Here is a 19024-nt window from a genome sequence, read left to right as displayed (position 1 = left end):
TATAGTCCTGGTCTCTTGTATTGCAGCATCATGATCAATTTGCCTCTTCTCGGACACGGCTATAAATCTTGTGAACATTTCTTCTAAATCGGCTTTTTTTTCCACAACCAGTTCTTCCTTTTGATAGAAACCCCTCTCTTTTTGCTTGTATTTCTCTTCCTTTGCCTTTTTGTATTTTTCATACGGGAGCCATTCCTTCTTGGGTTTCTGCCAATTCTCATCGTATCTGTCGCCACTTGAATAGAAAACTTGCGCCTTTTTGTTTCCATTCTCATCCAAGTCACGTTCTTTAGTTAAGTGAGGTCCCCTACAATTTTCACATCCCACCCGGATAGCATGGATTATTTGATCCATCTTCATCATTCTTCTATCTAAAATGTCTAGTTTAGCCATCATCGCCGCCATGCCATCGTTGACCGTGTTCACTACCCCCTACTTACTTCATTTCGTGGGTTGTGGTATTCTCTAGAATTCTTAGAGAACTCTTCAATTAATTCTTTGATCACCGGGGGTGCCTTCTTTGTGAGCGGGCCTTGCGAGTCAAGTAACTGCCTTGTTGTGACATTGACTCCGTCATAGAAGATGGAGACTTCTTATTGACTATTAAGGTCATGGTGTGGGCAATTCCTTAGCAGGCTCTTCTGTCTCTCCCAAGCTTCATATAGTGACTCTCCAGCATGTTGTTCAAAGTTAGCAATGACCTTCTTCAACTTGGCTATTTTAGAAGGTGGGCAAAAATGGTCAATAAATTCTTCTTTCATCTTAGCCCACGTGGTGACCGACCCGAGAGGGAGTGACTTGAGCCAATCTTTTGCAGCACCCTTGAATGTAACTGGAAGCATGCGAAGTAGCTGGGTCTCGCGAGGCACATTTGGAACATTAAAGTAATCAGCTACATCATTGACTTCATCCAAGTGCTTGTAAGCATCTTCGTGGTCTTTTCCATAGAAGGGATCTCCTTGAGTTGAGCGAGTATGTGGCCCTTTAGCTCAAAAATAGCAGTAGCGGGAATTACGGGTTGCACAAGTCCCGGGCCGGTGTTGTCACACATCCTCTTCTTCCATTCCCCCATGGGGACTTCATCGATGTTAGCCATGATAATGGCTAATTCGTCGTCAAAGTCGGATTCGTGCCCGAAAGTGGGGTCTTCTTCTCCTTCGGTTTCGTACTCGGTGTCCTCTTTGATTGGGTCTTCTATTGCTATAGAGGCGCTGGAAGCTCCTAATTTGCTACTCTTCTTCTTGCTGAAAACAGACTTTAGATTCTTTAGTGGCGAGTTTTTTGAAGAAATGGATTCTTAATCAGATTTTCCCTTGCTCTTCTTTAGGGCGGATTCCGGGTCTTCTAGTGAAGGGACTAAAGGTGTCTCAGATCCTCGGGTCATGAAACAACTGCAAATAAAACAAGAAAAACACGTAAAAAGAACAAATATAAAATAAAAACTAAAACTGCGAATCAGCGATGGACTCGCCGAGTTGCTTCGAGTGCACTCGGCGAGTTCAAGGCAAAAACAGAAAAGTTTGACAGATTTAAAATAAAAACCAATAAATATTAAAACCTAACTTACTTACTAAATTACCTAAGAATTAACTTTATGTAAGATAAATCCCACGCAAAGGATCGATAAAAATAGAAATTAATTCTAATTTAGAACCGTTCCCCGGTAACGGCGCCAAAAACTTGATGTGTGTGAAACGAACTAGTTTTAAACCTACTTTTAATTATAAAATGAACACACAAAGGTAGTGGACCTATCAATTGTGGTAAAGCTAAATAAGTAGGGTATCAAACACAGGGAACGGTAAATTAAAACTAAAAACTAATTTTATCTAAAATTAAATAATAAAAAGGAGGTTTCTCTAGTTTTACAAGACTAGAAACTTACTAACTATTACTTAGACCTAAAACTAGAAAAGAAAAGATTCAACTAAATTCAATGACGAAGGGAACTTCTGTTTAGTTCAACTCAATTGATCATATGGTTGATATTATGGTAATAGTGCAATGGATTAATTCTTCTATTGGCTACCGATTCAAGTGATTAGATTCACGTTCGCTGCACTAATCCTTAGAGAACAAACTAACTCAAACAGTGGCCAGTTGTCTATTTTAATTTAATTCACTAGATTATTTATTCGGGTTAATTTAGACTTGTAATAGCTAACTAATTTGGTCCTTTAGTTAACCTCTTGTTGATGGTCATCACACAAGCTCACACATGAATTTACCTATTTTTCTATTAATTCTAGTTTCACAGTCGCTGATCCTAGTCATATAATAAAGTGGTCACATAAATTATATGAGGTAGCAATTAAGAGATGTTCATGCAGCTTAATTATCTTCCTATTAACAAAAAAAATAGTTGTCATTCACACATAAGGTTCTTTAACAAGCTAGAATCACCAAAATCACCAATATTAAATTAATCCTACCATGAATCAAACCACAGTACCAATATTATCTCCCCAAACAGAAGTTTAAACGTTTTAGCTCATGATTGAGGTAATTAACAGCACAAAAACGAAATCTAAAAGTCTAAACATGATGAAGAACAATAGATTAAAGTAAGAATGATGTAAATTTTCCTCAAATCTCCTTCGGAATTGGTTTTATGGTTGTATCTTCGTTCTCCAGATCTCTCCCGACTCTAACTCGTAGCTTGCTCCTCCCCAAGGGTTCCAGAATACCTTGTGTTGATCTAGACAACTGTTTTTATAGATTCGAACTGACTCGCCGAGTCCATCCCTTAATTCCCGTACACGGTGAGTCACGGAGTCTTTATCTTCTCGAATCTTCAATGAGACTCGCCGAGTACCTTGTATTTTTAGTATTTTTCTTCTTTGTTAAACTCCCGAACTCCCAACCGCTTCTCCTGCTTCCTTTTGCTTCCGAGCTTCGCTTTTGGACTGAAAACACAATTCAAACACTTTTAAGTATCTTTTGTCCATGATATGCAATAAATTAGCTAATAAATGATAAAAATCTATACTTAATATAAGGCTAAATATGTCACTATCAAAATACCCCATACTTGACTTTTGCTTGCTCCCAGACAAAACCGAATTTTAGCACATTAGAATCACATAGGACAACTCCAATCCAACCCAACCATTATGCCAAGACCGCAACGCATACATTTGTGTCTAAAATTTTCCTAAAACCCCCCAATATTCCAAATACTTACAATCCTCAAAACATTCACCCACTTATCCCGAACAATGCTCATTTTATGAATCCCACAGAATCCATCCGTAGAAAACCTCCTATCCTCAAGGTATTTTTGGTTGAGCAACCCAAGCATACATAATCAAGAATTACAATTTATGATACCACTATAGAGCTCTTTTGAATTCTTCACTTCCTTGAAAATTTGATCTTTGATTTCTTTGAATTCACCACCTTGTTTGATTTGATCTTTGGTATCTTCAATTTTTGAACTTTTGGGGTTTTGATCTTTTGATCTTCACTTTATTTTCTCCAAAATTCTTACAACTTTTCTTGTAATTCTCTCTCTTTTTTTACATGTACCTCAATTTTTATCACTCAAAACCCTACATGATTAAGCAGGGGCACTCAACTTCAACCTTTATTGGCTAAAATAATAATTTTCCTGGATACATTTCTGGTACACGATGCTAAACATATTGCATCCTTCGGGCTAAGCGAGGTCGTGTTTTTGTCCTATGATTTCACTGGAATAAGGAAGCCACAAATACACTAGAACGTATATAGGCTCAACTAAACATTTGAGTTTTCATGCAATCATCAACATAACTCTAACATGGAATCCTAATTACTTTCACCAAAATTTTCTAAATTAAGTCCCAAGAAACATTTTTTGTATGCAAAAATATAAAAATTAACCTAAATTAGGACATTAGGATTCTACATTTACTAAGATGACATCAACCCCCTACCCCACACTTAATTTATGCAATGTCCTCATTGCATATATTGCATGAAAAGAAAAAACAAAACAAATATAGAGGGAATTGGAACAAACTCCCCTGGGATAGCAGTTGATAGGCTGATCATCTTCTATTAAGCTCTTACTTCAATCGACTTTAGACATGTGAACAGGTCATCCATATCGTGGACATCAAATCGCATGTGGGTAGCTCCAAATATGCAGGAAAAATACTCTAAAATCTTCAGGAATTGATTGCAAAGAATAAGTGGTCAAGTGGTGAAGCTATCAGCATCAAATCAGCAGCCCTTGTGGTAGATAAATGAAGGACCCGTTGAGTCATATAAACGACTCGTCGAGTAATAGCGCGGAATTATTGAAATCGTGAAAATGTATTGCGACTCGTCGACTAGGTTAACTGCACCCGGCGAGTCATCGCTGGGTGAAAAATAAAGAAATTCTGTCTTGAATCCAGCTTGTAATGGACTTCAAAAACCCCCCAATTGCTTCAGTAAACATTCACTCCTAAACCCCTTAGGACCGGACTCGACACTTAGACTCGATACGTCGACATTTCTTGACTCGTTTCCATGTTTTTCTCACATACTCTAGACTCCTTATGCAAGCATTTCCTAAACCAAATTCTAAAATAAACCAAGGCAAATAAAACATCAAGCACATAAGAGTTTAAGTCCTAATTAAGAATTTAAAACACACCAAAAAAAATAAAAACAAATAAAAAAATTGTTCAATAAGACATAAAAGAAACTAAGCATCATCTTCTTCCTCATCATGGCCATGCACAGCCCCGCTCCCACCAGCTCCACTCCGCCTTGCGTTAATCATCTCGTTCGAAGAAGGAATGTAGGGGAAGTTACCCCCATCAATGTGTGGAATATGAAAATGGTCAAAAAGTCGCACATGGGATCCGTTACTAAAATTAATGCCCCTCGCCATTTGGTCTTGGAGCCTCCTCATCTCGACATTGTACCAATCCATTGGTACTCCGTCATTGTCTACCGGAATCACCGGCGGATCCTCCTCCACTTTCCGCTCACGTCTCGATCGAACCCTCCGTCCCGGAGCCTCGGGCCCGATCACCGGATCGTCACGTGGGATAGCATAATGACCTCCTCCATAATCTTCAATAATACGTGCCGTGCAAAAAAGAATATGATTAAAGGGAGATGTCGGGATCTCCGTCAGCAAGTTCCAAGCACCATTAGTCATTAGCCTGTAAGAATGGGCTAAACGTGTCACAAACATGCCACCATTAATTTTTGAAGTTTTACGGTCCTTGACCGCTCCCTCTGCCAAGTATGAAGCGATGCACCATGGAATGTTGCAGAAAGTATTGGGTGTAATGATGCTCCAAAGAAAGAAAACATCAAGGTTAGAAACCTTGTCATCATCTTTCCTTTGGTTAATGGTATTTGAAAAAAGTCGGTGAATAAGGCGGTGTGTTGGTGATCGTATGCTCCTTTCTTGAGCCGACTTCGGAATGTAAAATTTATTAGCAATGGTGCTCCACCAACTTGAACTTGTGATCCCATCCGGAAATGCTTTGTGGCAATGCTCCAAAAATGTATGAAATGCATCCGTGTTGACCACTTGTTGGTCATATATCCCTAATCTCCAAGCTAGTTCGACCATGGAACAATAACGAATCTCGCCCCCAAGACAAAAAGTAACACTTATAGGGTTCTAATAATCATCCACACCCTGGAAGTGTATTCTGGAAAAGAACTCCAGGCACATCTCACGATAAATCGACTCTTGAATACGGAAGACACGACTCCATCCATCACATGTAATGGATACTCCATTATGCACAAATGTCTTGACTATATAAGGGGCCAACTCTTCTTCATAACGAACTCTCCCCAACCATTCCCAATCAATTGTATTGGGAGCACATATCTCCTTTTTCTGGAGCTCCGCAAGCTTCTTCTTCCACTTGGTTCTTGTTGAATTTGAGTTGATTTGTGGAAAATGCAACCAAGGGAAATCTCCTTGACTTCCTCAAGAGCCTTGTCCTCTTGAAAACATGGTTCCTTTAAAACGATTAACAAACAATCCAAAAGACACAGAAACACATTAAAAGAAAATCTTTTTGGGCTCCTGACTGGACTCGTCGAGTCCTTGAATGACTCGGCGAGTCTGATGAACTGCGCGAGTCAGTCGACGGGTCAGTTCCAATGCACGCACAAAAACTCAAAATTTTTCCAAGGGTTTTTCCAGGGATGTCCATAAAGTGTATTAGAGCAAGAATATCCATCCAAAACACCACAATTAATCCAAAATCAAAAACCCTAAAAATTCACTAAACTTCAAAGACGGGTGTTCTATAAATTTGATACCTTATAACATCTAAAAATCATGACTTTAACAGAATTATTGAAGAAATTAAGTACCTTGGTTGATGGAATTCGAGAATTTTGAAGAAAAGTTGAAGAACTTGATGAGTGCTTGAGAGAGAATACGAGTAGGCGCACGGCGAGTATGAATGGAATATGAGCACATTAGGGTAAAAACCCTAATTTTACCAGATGTAAAAATATAATTATTAATTTTTTTTCTGTAAATAAAATCGACTCGTCGAGTTAGGGTCAGACTCGGTGAGTATAGTCGTGAATTGAAACTCATCTGGATTCTGAATAGACTCGTCGAGTCAGGGTCAAACTCGGCGAGTCACTTGCAAAAATTTCAAAAATTATATCATTTTGTCATGTATTTATAAAAAAAAAAACCAATCCACCCCACACTCAGCCCATACGTACTCTCAGGCAGTAATGTTTGATGATTTAGAAGATGAAAACAGAAAAAGAAAATCCTAAAAACGAAAATCAAACAAAAACTAAAACAAGAAAGATAAAAGAAAGCAAACTCTCACAACGGGTTGCCTCCCGTCAAGCGCTTCTTTTTAAGGAGTCGTTAGCTGGACTCCTTCCCATCTACGTTTCTTCATTTTCCTGCATCGTGAATGCACGCCTAATCTTTTGCGGTTTATACTTTGTCTTGTAAGCGTGTATCTTCTTCTTGTATGCCCGTCTCAATTCTTCTCTCTTTTTCCTTGTAGCATCAACTTCAATTGCATGAATTTTCCTTTTCCCCACCTTCTTCTTCTTCACCCCATTCTCTTGCACCCTCTTTTGTACTCTTCCTTCTTTAAACTTAATTACTTCATAGTTGGTAAAAACTCAGGCTCGAGGTTTGGTTATACGTGACTCAATGAATGGGTTATCAGCATCATCTTTCCTAACCCTTGCATTTTCCTCTTCTCCAAAACTTGCCTCCTCATCAAGTCGAATGTCTTCATCTTCTTGCATCATTGTATCGAGGCAAGCTACTTGAACGTGTTGGAATTCACCATACGCTTTAACAATTTCGCCTTCTGCTGCTCGATCTTCTAAAGAATTAGGAAAGATCTTCATGTCCAAATCAGGCAAGGTTACAGGCAGGTCAAGATAACCCAAATTGTTGAAATTTTCGACTGGACTCATCGAGTCTGTCAACTCGACTCGACGAGTCGGTGTGAATTCCTCACATTCCATTGTGTTTTCTGAAACAGTTCCTTTCAGCAGCTTCTCTATCTCCTCTAAGACTTTTTCAACATCATCATTTCCTCCAGAAGATAGTAGAAATTTACTTGGATCTTCTTCTTGTAAGAGTGCAAGTTCTTTTTGGAGTATTTCATCATCAAAATCAATGAAGGAAACTTCTTCTTTTCTTGTTTCTCCTTGCTTAATCTCTGGTATAGCTTTAAACACGGCCGACTCATTTCCTACCCTCAATGTTAGTGTGGACTCGCATACATCTATCAATGCGCATGCGGTATTTAAAAATGGCCTCCCCAAAAAATTTGGAATTTCGGGGTCTTCTTCCATGTCAAGCACTACAAAGTCCACGGGGAATACAAATTTCTCCACTTTTATGAGAAGATCTTCACAAACACCTCTTGGACGAATTATTGTCTTCTCCGCTAAATGGATCTTCATATTAGTAAACCTCGACTCCGGTAAATTTAGCTTCTTGAAGAAAGAAAAAGGCATTAAGTTAATACTTGCACCCGTATCGGTCAATGCTTGAGTAGCAAGTATATTCCCAAATTGGCAAGGAATCGAGATGCTTCCCGAATCGCCCTTCTTTTCTGGTAGTTCATTTAATACTAATTCCGCGACTTCTGCGATATCTTTTCTAGCAGCAAAGAGACCCTTAAGCAAGTTTAAATATTTGGGTGTTTGAAGCATCGTTTCAACAAATGGAATGTTGACTTGAAGGGCTTTAACATGTTCTATGTAAGCTCTGTATGCTTTGACCTTTTCATCAGGTATGGCTCGAGTTGGAAATGGCAAAGGAGGCCTTTAAGGCTTTAAGGAAACAACAGATTTGTCATCAGGGCATGGACTCGTCGAGTCCATTAGAGGGACTCGGCGAGTCAGGTTGGGTTTCTGAACTCGACTCTTCTGTCTTTTCTACTTGCACCTTAGTTGAGACCTTCTGTGCAGGGGTTAGAGGAGTGAAAATTTCTCTATAACTAGATGTTATAGCATTCACATTCTCCATTCTCGGGTTATTCTCGGTTTTACTTGGAAGTTCACCTGGTCTTTTCTCGTTCACTTGATGTGCTAGTTGCCCAAGCTGTTTCTCAATGTTGAGTATAGATGCTTGCTGATTCCTAAGTATAGTCCTGGTATCTCGTATTGCAGCATCATGATCATTGTGCCTCTTCTCGGATGCGGCTATAAATCTTGTGAACATTTCTTCTAAATCGGCTCTTTTTTCCACAACCGGTTCTTCCTTTTGATAGAAACCCCTCTCTTTTTGTTTGTATTTCTCTTCCTTTGCCTTTTTGTATTCTTCATACGGGAGCCATTCCTTCTTGGGTTTCTGCCAATTTTTATCGTATCTGTCGCCACTTGAATAGAAAACTTGCGCCTTTTTGTTTCCATTCTCATCCAAGTCACATTCTTTAGTTAAGTGAGGTCCCCTAGAATTTTCACATCCCACCTGGATAGCATGGATTGTTTGATCCATCTTCGTCATTCTTCTATCTAAAATGTCTAGTTTAGCCATCATCGCTGCCATGCCATCGTTGACCGTGTTCACTACCCCTTAGTTACTTCATTTCGTGGGTTATGGTATTCTTTAGAATGCTTAGAGAACTCTTCAATTAATTCTTTGATCACCGGGGGTGCCTTCTTTGTGAGTGGGCCTTGCGAGTCAAGTAACTGCCTTGTTGTGACATTGACTCAAAGTAAAACTATAGTCCTTCAAGTTTGACTCAAAGTAAAACTAGTTAAAAGTTAATGGTTAACTAGGTCAATGCTCACCACGACATGGTGATGTCCCGCATGTCGACTGGTGGTTCTCCATTCACCATGTCATGGCACAAGGTTTTTCCCAAAAACCTTACCTTTGATCCCTTATATCCCTCCACCGATCCATCCTGGAAAACTGACGTTAGAGTTCAACTCTCGCTGGAGACAAAAGATGCAAATTTAGAAGAAGAATAGTGATTGTGTGTATTAGCCATTCTAACAAAAGTTAGATCCAAAGTGGCAACACAAATAAAAACATGATTGAACTTGTTAAAATATTTTACAAACTTTTTCTTCAATTGGTTTTACCATGAAACATGTTGCTTCACATTTCCCATTCCTATAATTTTAATTATAACTAGTAAATTACTACCCATGTTGCATAGGGGTACTTAACTTGAGTAACACTAAAAGTGTAAGGAGCAAACCTATAACAAAAGTCATGTGGCAAAAGCGTAGGGCCAAAAAAATATAGGGATGAAACATGGTAATATATTGCGCGGGGAGGAGGGTGTAATCTACAAATTTTCTATTAGGTCGAGACTATTTTTGTAATTTTTTAAACACATGTACTAATTATATAAAAAAAATATGTAATGACATATTTCGTAAATTACTTGGACAATTTTTGTAATTTATTTTCTACACAGAGGCCAAACCTGCCAATATACAAAAATATTAAACATCCTGACTGTTTTTGTCAAAAAATTTTACAAAGACCTTTTTTGTAAATTAAAAATTATCGGGACTAAATCTGCCAAAATCTAAAATCTATGTGGAAAAGCTCCAAAACTATAGAGCTTTGTGGCAAAACTTCAAAAGTAGATTTTCTAGTTCTAACCCTAAACCTAACTTGAGTATCATCAACTCCATCTTCATCATCCTCCTCCTCATGTGTTTCATTAATTCCATCAACTTTATCTTCATCATTATCCTCTTGTGTTTCATCAACTTAATTTTCATCATCATTATCCTCCTGTTTTTCATCAACTCCATTAACTCCATTTGGGATAGGCTGAGACTCTACTACATGTTGATTCTCAAAAGGCACATCCTCGCATGGGAAAACAATAGAAGTTAGTTATGTTATTAGAAAATAAAATTCACTCTCAAGGTTAAAAAATATACCTTTGGAACTTGTTTGGATTGTTGAAGCAAAGCATCAAATTCTTTAAGTTGTTCCTTGGTGATATAAAGACATAAAACAATCTCTACTTCACCGTATTTTAATTCTCTCATGTAACACAAAGCATGCAATATTTGATCTATATGATCCATATCAACACCATCACCTTCAAACTCAATCTTAACAGTTGTTTGGGGAATACATCTACTATCAACAATATCTGCTGTTTGGGAAATAACTTTACTCTCAACAGTAGGTGTCGTTTGGGGGACAAATTCACTCTCAACCTTAGGTCCTTTTTAGGGTATAGTAGAACTTTGACCTTCCTCATAAATATTGATTCCCCCTCTTCCACCTCCTCCACCACCTCATCTACAACCTTTTTTAGATCCTCTCCCACCTCTTGTGCAATTGGTCAAATCCGGATTCAACCTTGGCCTTCCTATTTTCTTCTTAGGCTTTGGTTAGGGTTAGATGAGGGATTCTTGCAAGATAATTTATTGTCCCCCCTTTACATACAATTTTGACATTGGACAATTCTGCCCTTAGAGGAGACTTGGGAGAACCTATCTTCGTGCTTAGAAACATGTCTCTTCCTTTTGATACTAGGCCTTCCTGGCATCATTCTCTTAATAGGTGGTAGTTGTTTGGTGTAAGGTGTTGGTTCCCACATATGACTGCCATTAACAGGAAGGATGTTAGACCCATAAGTAGCTAAAAACTTGTCCTTACCAAACCAAGTGTTGGTGAATCTATCTGGATCTTGTTGTATGTAAATTATGGTTGCTTGTGCATGGACATAGGGTATCCCAGAAAACTCCCAAAGTTTGCATGTATAGTAAATCCCCTCTAAGTTCACTCCATATGAGTAGAAGCCATCTCTCACTTCAAGTATGATTACATTAAAACACTTTTCTATTCCATTTTCAACAGCCTCATAGGCTATTCTACCTTTATAGAATCCCATGCACCAAGATTTAGGTTCCCTTGCCATCAAATGATTATAAGCAACAAGATTGACTTCTCTGATGTTCTCCATATTCAACTTGAAGTCTCCCTCAACAGTTGACTTGAAAACTATCCAAAACATTTTCTTGAACTCTATACCACTAAAGACCTTTCTAAAATTTGCATACACATGTATTGCATATTGTCTGTGCTCCACATGTGGTAGTACAACCTTTGCAGCTTCCAAAAGACCCTACCAATTAAATTAACACCTTTCATTAGTAACTAGTTGATACATGTATAAATGAGATGACAATTAAAGCTAATTAAAGACATTACCTTGTGTTGATCAGAAATAACACACAAATCCAAACCTCATTGAAATTCTAGGTCATCTGGTAATAGTTCCAAGAACCATTCCAGTTTGGATTGTTCTCAATATCAACTACAATCCAAACAACGGGATACACATGGTTATTTTTATCCTTCCCTATGACATTTAACACCTTACATTTATACCGTCCCTTCAAAAAACTTCCATCAAGACCAATAATTCTACGACAACCAACTTTCCATCCTTATTTGATAGACTTAAAACATGTATACATTCTATGGTAAGTAGTAGTCTTATCAGGGTTTATAGTAACATATATTTGAATTGTACTCCCTAGATTGAACCTCATAAACTCATGTCCACAATCTCATACTTTTAAATAGTAATCACTTAAAATTTCTATCAATTAAAGAAATTTCCCTACACTTTGCTCTATAACATTTTGACCATGAAACCTTGCAATGGAATCTGCTTTGAATAATAGCTTGCATCTTCTTACATTTCAGATTTGGTTTCCTAACCATCTCCTTCAGAAACTGCCTAGCTATCCATATGAGATCCAAAAGATTTGCACTATGGAAATTCCTAACACAAGTATGTCGCTTCACCATCTTTTTTTATTTGGAGTGATCTTTCAGTGCTCATCCATGAAGCCCTTACCACATAGGGACATGGAAATTTCTCTGGGTCACTTTCACATACAACCACAAACCTTACACTATCACCTTTCTTGAACCTAATTGGATAACCCCTGGTTATAGAGTAATTTGTCAAACAAAGCTTTAGTTGGTGTGGTGATTCACACCTCTCCTCACAAACAGGCTTCATACTGTTCCATTTCACCTTAGGATCATGTGTTGTGTACAAAGACTGCAATTTGTCTTCATCGTCACCCTCACTCAGCTCCTGTTGTGCTTCATCTTCTGAGATTCCTTCAAAATCCTATAGGCTTATCTTAGGTATGGTGTATTCGCTAAGCGCTTCTTCAGTGAGAGTGTTTAGGAACTCATTTTTGCATTAACTTCTTTGTTTTTTTTTTTTTGAAAAACTCGTCCAATTCCACGTCAATGGTATCCAAGTCATCTACTATCTCCATTAGGCTAAGGGAAGTGGTAACACTCTTAACACCTTGCCACGTCAGATTTTGGAGTGCCACCTCATTTTTGATAATTTAGCACCCAATCTTAGCATTTGGTAAGGAGTGGCAACACTCTTAACACTTTATTATTTTTTCCTTTTCTAATTTAATTATATTACTTTATAAATAATCAACCAACATTCAAATAAATTACTCTTTTTTTAGATTTGAAAGAAATACAGTAACTCCAAATTTCTTTCATATTTTTTTTGGAATGAAACCAAATACGAATCATGCGGGAACATTCAAATTAGATATTAGATATGAAAAATTAAACCACTACGTGTGAACTAAATAAAAAAATTCTCACAACCCAAATCCACAATATTTATGTTATAGCTTACAGACCTTTCTACTCAAAGAATAACTCGGCAAACCAGCTTTAAACTCAACCTGCATCCACAAAGAACCAAAACATAAAAACCTTAAATCCCACATTTGGGATTTTGAAAAACATGGGGAACTTTGCTTTTATGCTGAAAATGCCCTCGTTCATTTTGGAAACTACCCTTGACAGTTGATATGTTACCCTCCTATTTTATCCTACTTTGATAGTTGCTTCAAATCTGAATGCTCAAAACCCCAAAATAGCGTGAGCATGACCCGAAGAGAAGCTATTCTTGTTTCTATCCAAGGGTATTTACGTCACTCCCCTTGGAGGGTATGAATTGTTAAAACCCCAATTAATAATTTATATATAATATATATAATACAAGCTCCTATCATATCATTTTTAAGACACATAGCAACTATTACTCCATTATCCATATTAATTAAACTCCTCAAACAATAGATTACACATACTATATTCTAACTTAACTGCCATCATAAATTCAAAGTGTTAATCGGAAGTCGCTGAGAGCGACTAGTAGTTGTGTTGGGTCAGCGATCGGTGGGAGCCGGTAATAATCCAGATATTGATAGGTTGGTAGGGACCAGGGTGGTATCAGTTCATCCGGAAGTCAGATGAAGAATAGCAGAATTTCCAGTCAGTAGTAGTGCGGGTATGCAGCGTATGGTGGAATTCAGTTAGTTAATCATGGGGTGCTCGACACCAAATTATAGTAGAAAGAATTTCCCAGTGGATACTGGCGATAATGACCCGTACTGGAGGTAGCGGGAGTAATGGATTGGTGAAGATAGGATCTTCACAGTGACAGAGGAAAATAGTTGGTTATGGAGCATTGCCTTGGGGAGGCAAGGGAATCACGCAAGGAAGAAGGAGTGAACCCCTATGGGTTCAGTGCAGTACTTGATGAGTACCAGAAGGATTGTCCGTTAAGTAAGTTGCGTTTCCAGAATGTTTAGGGTCAGGGTTGACCCGAGATGATTATCCGCAAGGATTAGTCTTAGCCGAAATAACCGAGCGGAAGGCCAGCGAAGGTAGGCAGCTGGTGTTGGAATAATTGGTGGGATATTGGAGGCAGATCGCAGGCGGTGGACCATAGCAAACTTCGAGGACGAAGTTTAGTTTAAGTGGGGGAGAGTTGTAACACCCAAAGTTTGGAAGGCCAAGAAAGGAAATAAAACCCTAATTTTAAGGGGCGACTCGGCGAGTCCAAGGAGGAACTCGGCGAGTCCGAGCGGGATCCGGGTCGAGGAGTAATTGACCAACTCAACGAGTCGGCCAAGGAGACTCGGCGAGTCCGGTCTGTGCGAGGAAAACCTTAAATTCGGGACTTGGAGCCTATTTAAACGTCTCTTTCTCTCCCCTAGGGTTCCTTTACTGCCTCTTTCACCCAGAACATCGAACCCAAAACCCCATTGTTGCCCATTCAAGCTTCCAAGCCATTTTTGAGTGATTTGAAGGAAGAAGAAGAAGGGGGAATCATTGAAGCTTCAAGGATTGGCCTTGGATCTGAAGTTTGGGGAAACTTTCTGAGTTATTTAAGGTATTAAGTCGTTTCCCTCCTTTAGATCTATTTTGGTTGTGAGTTTGGGGGCTTTTTAGCCATGATTAGCTACCCTTTTGAGTTAGAAGCCAGATCTGAAGTTGCTACTTCGAATCTAAGCATATTATGGTCTTGAGAAGCATAAAGTATCTGCCCTTGAGTTGATTATGGAGCCTCTTTGCCTTAAACCCTAGTTTATGGTGTATTTTGCCTAGATCTCCTTCTCTACACGTAAAGTTTGCAACTTTACGTGAGGAATAGGCTTGGGAGGGGTAGATCTACAGTTTGGAGTCCATGCATGACTCAAAAGTCCTCTGCATATATGGAGATCTGAATGGACTCGGCGAGTCCTTTGAGTGGACTCAGCGAGTAGCATGAAGATTTGGAGGAACTCGACGAGTGGGATGAACAGCTCGTCGAGTCAGATGAAGTTGGGCAGGAACTCGGCGAGTTGGAAGAACAACTCGGCGAGTCTGTTGAAGATTGTCTTGGACTCGGCGAGTCTGTTCTTGGACTCGGAGAGTCAGGTCGTGAAACCCCAAACCCTTCGAGTTGAGACTCGAATCAGTGAGTCGAATGGAGACTCTGTGAGTTGGACAAGTCATGACTCGGAAATCGGTAGACTTGGCAAGTCATGGACTGACTTGGCGAGTCGAGTCGCGAATGGAAAGACTCTGAACATATGAACTCAGCGAGTCAATAGGGTGACTCGGCGAGTAGGGTTGACCTGGAAGGTTGACTTTGACCAGGACTTTGACTATGACCAGAGTTGACTTGGTTGTCTTTCGGGGGTCAGTTGGACTCAGTGTTGCATTGATATTGGTAGCTCGGGGAGCGAGTGGAGCAGGAGTTCAGAGAGTGTCGGGCAGCGGCTAGTGGGATCGTCAGCAAGTTCAGCCCGTGCAGGTGAGTTTCCCTTTGTGTGAATGGGTCTAAGGCCACAATGTCGGCCCATGTAGTTGTGAGTAGAAGACCCGGGGGTTAGCCCTAGGCACAGTATGCTAGTATGATATTCAGGACGAGGTCTAGTGGTAGCAGGCGGGTGCCCAAGGAATGGTTTATGTGATAGTTTATACTTGTTGCCTGTGTGATGTTTGTATGTGCCTGGTAAGGAGGTGAGTGTGGGCGAGGTCCCGTAACTCACCAATAGCAGAGTGTGGATGGTGTTCCACATCTCATTGGCAGTAGATCAGGGGCGAGGCCCAAGTTAGGGAAGGAGTGAGAATGGGATGGGCCCGTACCTTACTATCAACAGGAGTATGGACGGGGTTCCATGACTCATCAGTAGCAGGACAAGGGCGAGGCCCAGAGACAGGCGAGGCCTTAGGACAAGATTCGTTAATATGTGTTTAGCTTATGTGATGTGATATGTTTATGTGCTATTATATGTTAGCGGGCGAGGCCCTGTGACAGGCGAGGCCTAAGTGAAACAGATCTGTATCCAAGCGGGGCTCGAAGCCAGGCGGGGCTTGGAGCGGCGGGGCCGTTGTAGCGGGCGAGGCCCGAGGTAAGGGGGCGAGGCCCAGGATAGCGGGCATGGCCTAGTATGTGCAGTATGTGGTTATGCATGGTATGTGGTAGGGTGGGGAACTCACTAAGCTTCGTGCTTACAGTTTTCAGTTTTGGTTTCAGGTACTTCCGGTAGCGGAGGGAGGAGCTCAGGGTGATCGCATGGCACACACCATAGATTAGACAGCCTGAGAATGTTTACTCTGATAACGAACATGTATTTTGGAAATTGAAACTCTGTTTACGTTTTGGAATGTTGAATTCGCTTAAAGTAATGTTTTATTAAAAGAAATTTTTAGTCTTGAATTTTGGGACGTTACAAATGTGTTGTTGTTTCTCTCTCTTCTCGCCAAAACATCGACGAGTGCCCGGTAGCGACCCCCCTAGCGAGTGCTAGGGGGCGGTGTTTCAAGGTGGCTAGCAAGCGTAGCGAGGCCACTGGCGACCTCTACTCCGCTTAGCCTTATCACTACAAAACAAAACATTAATTAGAATATTTTAAGGGAAACACTTTTTTTTTTAAACCACAAATTTAACCTACTCTTAAACTACACCTTAAATCCACATATGTTCACGACGGGACTTGAACCTTCAACCTCAAGGAGGGAAGACAACATCAGATATCGCTAGGCTAGAAGCCCTTTGGTAACCTGTATTTTTTCATTAACGAAAATTAACTTAGGACTTAATCATAAATTGGGACAAAACTTTGAGATTTTTCTAAATATTTCCCTAATAGAATATAATATAATAAAGAAAATACTATTTTATTTTGAATTTTCTACATAATATTTTTTTCTAATAAAAAGTTTAATTTATATTTTGATAATCTGTTCATCAGCAATAACTGCAAGAATATATTGAGGATCTGGTTATTTATGTCATATATCTTTTTTTTATTAAATTCCTTTCAATTTTTCAAGAAATCCGAAAGAACTCCCTTTGGAAATGGAATCTCAACCTTGACCAAAAGCGCGTCCCATTTTTTGATCACACCTCTCTAGTTGATCAGGAATGCCGGAGGTTGATGAACCCTAGTTCGAACTCAAGAACACATTGTCGTGGGCTATCGATCGGTTTAGGGTTTTTCGACACTCGTGTAGTTCTTAACAATTGTAGAATGATTTATCTGTTATTCACCGTTTTATTCGCCGAAATGATTATCATTCTGTTACTTCTGTTCAAAACCCCACTCCGAGAGCCCCTAGTTGCCGGTTTAGACGGATTCAAACAAGGAAAAGCTCAATTGGCTGTGACATCTGTCGGTGCCACCGTGTTCGTAGTAATGATGTACAATATCTACACCGTAGTGGAAATCCGTAGCTGCTCCGCCGATGCCGTCGATTCCCCCAATCGCGTCATTCTCGCCTTCCGTATCCTTGAAGCTTCTCTCATGGGTAATCTTCCGTCACTCCCCCCAATTGCTTTGATTTATTGTTCTTGAAAGTGATATCCAATTCGCAAGAAAATTGTCTTTCGTAAACCCTAGTTTGAAATCATATGCCTAAATTGATCTTTCATGCGACTGGCTTGCTATCATATTTTCCTATGCCTACAATCAGCTGACTATATCTAGTTGACAATTTACTTTAGATTTAGCATTAATCCACCTTCCATGAACTGTTGATTATAATGTTACTGCTTAAATCATTACTTGCAGGCGTTTCACTGTTCCTGTTGGTGATGATAGAAAGCCTACAACAGTTCATTAAACCCGTTGTTATACTTACAGAGACCATAACAGCTTCAAGGAAACAAAACCAGGCCTGTGAAGACACCAACAAAAAGAATGCACATTTAGCCAAATCTATAAAAGATGAGATTTCTAGGTTGAAGACAGGAATCACAAAACTGGAATTGGAATGTGATAAAAGGGAAAAAGATGTGCAGTCCAGAAAAGCCAATTCCAGTACCCTAAAAAGCCAATTAGTAGGGCTTCATGTAGAATACGATCACTTGCTAACAGAGAACAAAGATCTTAAAGATCAACTACACGACATAAATGAAAGATTGTCCCATTCCACTAGTAAAAAGATGTCGTTTTTTAGTTGGGATCAATGGGGATTGTGATATATGTTTGTGTAAGAACTTGCCACTTGTATAAAGATTTCCCCAACTTTTTTACAATCGTTGATTATTCATCTAAAAACTATGAAAGCAGGTTCTTTGATGTAGTTTATAGCATGAGATCCATATAAAGATATGATTTTATTATCTGTAATGGGAATGGTGGATGCCGATGTTGATGGAATCTGCACACCACATTTTCATTCCCCACTATGAATGGTCCTAGAATCGGAATGCAAGGACATGACATGTCTAGTTGATGGATAATGCCAAAAATATTGTGGCTCAATTTGTGTGCCTAAGAAATAGGAGTTGATGTAAGAGGTGGTAGCCAATTTATCTACGCAGCAATTGTGATGTGTTACCTTTGTACTATATCGAATTTGATGTCGACTAAATTAACTTCATGTAAATTTCGGATTGTTTCCAAGTGCTAGTTAGGTTTTTGGAGATTTGGAGTATAATTAGTATCTTTGCAAAAGCAAATGAGGGTTTGAGTCTCAGCAGTTGCAGTATGAGCGTTTCAGTTTTAGTATAATAGATTACACATTTTATAGGCATTAAGCATGATGCATCTTATTTATGTTTCACATATGAGAATTTAGGTTCCAATATGGATTAGGGTTTTTGTGGGCACTTGATGTTGTGTATCTGATTTATATTTCAGAGTTTGAAAGTTTCGGTTCCAATATGATTTAGGGTTCTTGTAGAAGTTTTGGGTGTAATATATTTGATTTACGTTTCATAGTATGAAAATTTTGGTTTCTATATAATTTAGGGTT

The 19024-nt window shown here is 39.2% G+C and overlaps 1 protein-coding gene and 1 non-coding gene across 2 annotated transcripts; both read left to right on the top strand.

The window, feature by feature from the left end:
• The first annotated feature begins 606 nt into the window (after nt 1-606).
• On the top strand, nt 607-713 carry LOC111893390 (small nucleolar RNA R71). Its single transcript, XR_002850869.1, has one exon. It is a non-coding gene; the product is annotated as a small nucleolar RNA R71 (small nucleolar RNA).
• Nucleotides 714-17065: 16352 nt separating this feature from the next.
• Nucleotides 17066-18349, top strand: LOC111893379 (uncharacterized). The gene is made up of 2 exons (XM_023889443.2): nt 17066-17572; nt 17836-18349. The coding sequence occupies exons 1-2, from the start codon at nt 17203-17205 to the stop codon at nt 18243-18245; spliced, it is 780 nt and encodes a 259-aa protein (XP_023745211.1). The 5' UTR covers nt 17066-17202; the 3' UTR covers nt 18246-18349.
• The last annotated feature ends 675 nt before the right edge of the window (nt 18350-19024 follow it).

Source organism: Lactuca sativa, chromosome 5 (genome assembly GCF_002870075.4).
Source record: "Lactuca sativa cultivar Salinas chromosome 5, Lsat_Salinas_v11, whole genome shotgun sequence".
In the NCBI taxonomy this organism is placed as follows: Eukaryota; Viridiplantae; Streptophyta; class Magnoliopsida; order Asterales; family Asteraceae; genus Lactuca; species Lactuca sativa.
This window is presented reverse-complemented; position numbering and strand designations above follow the sequence as displayed.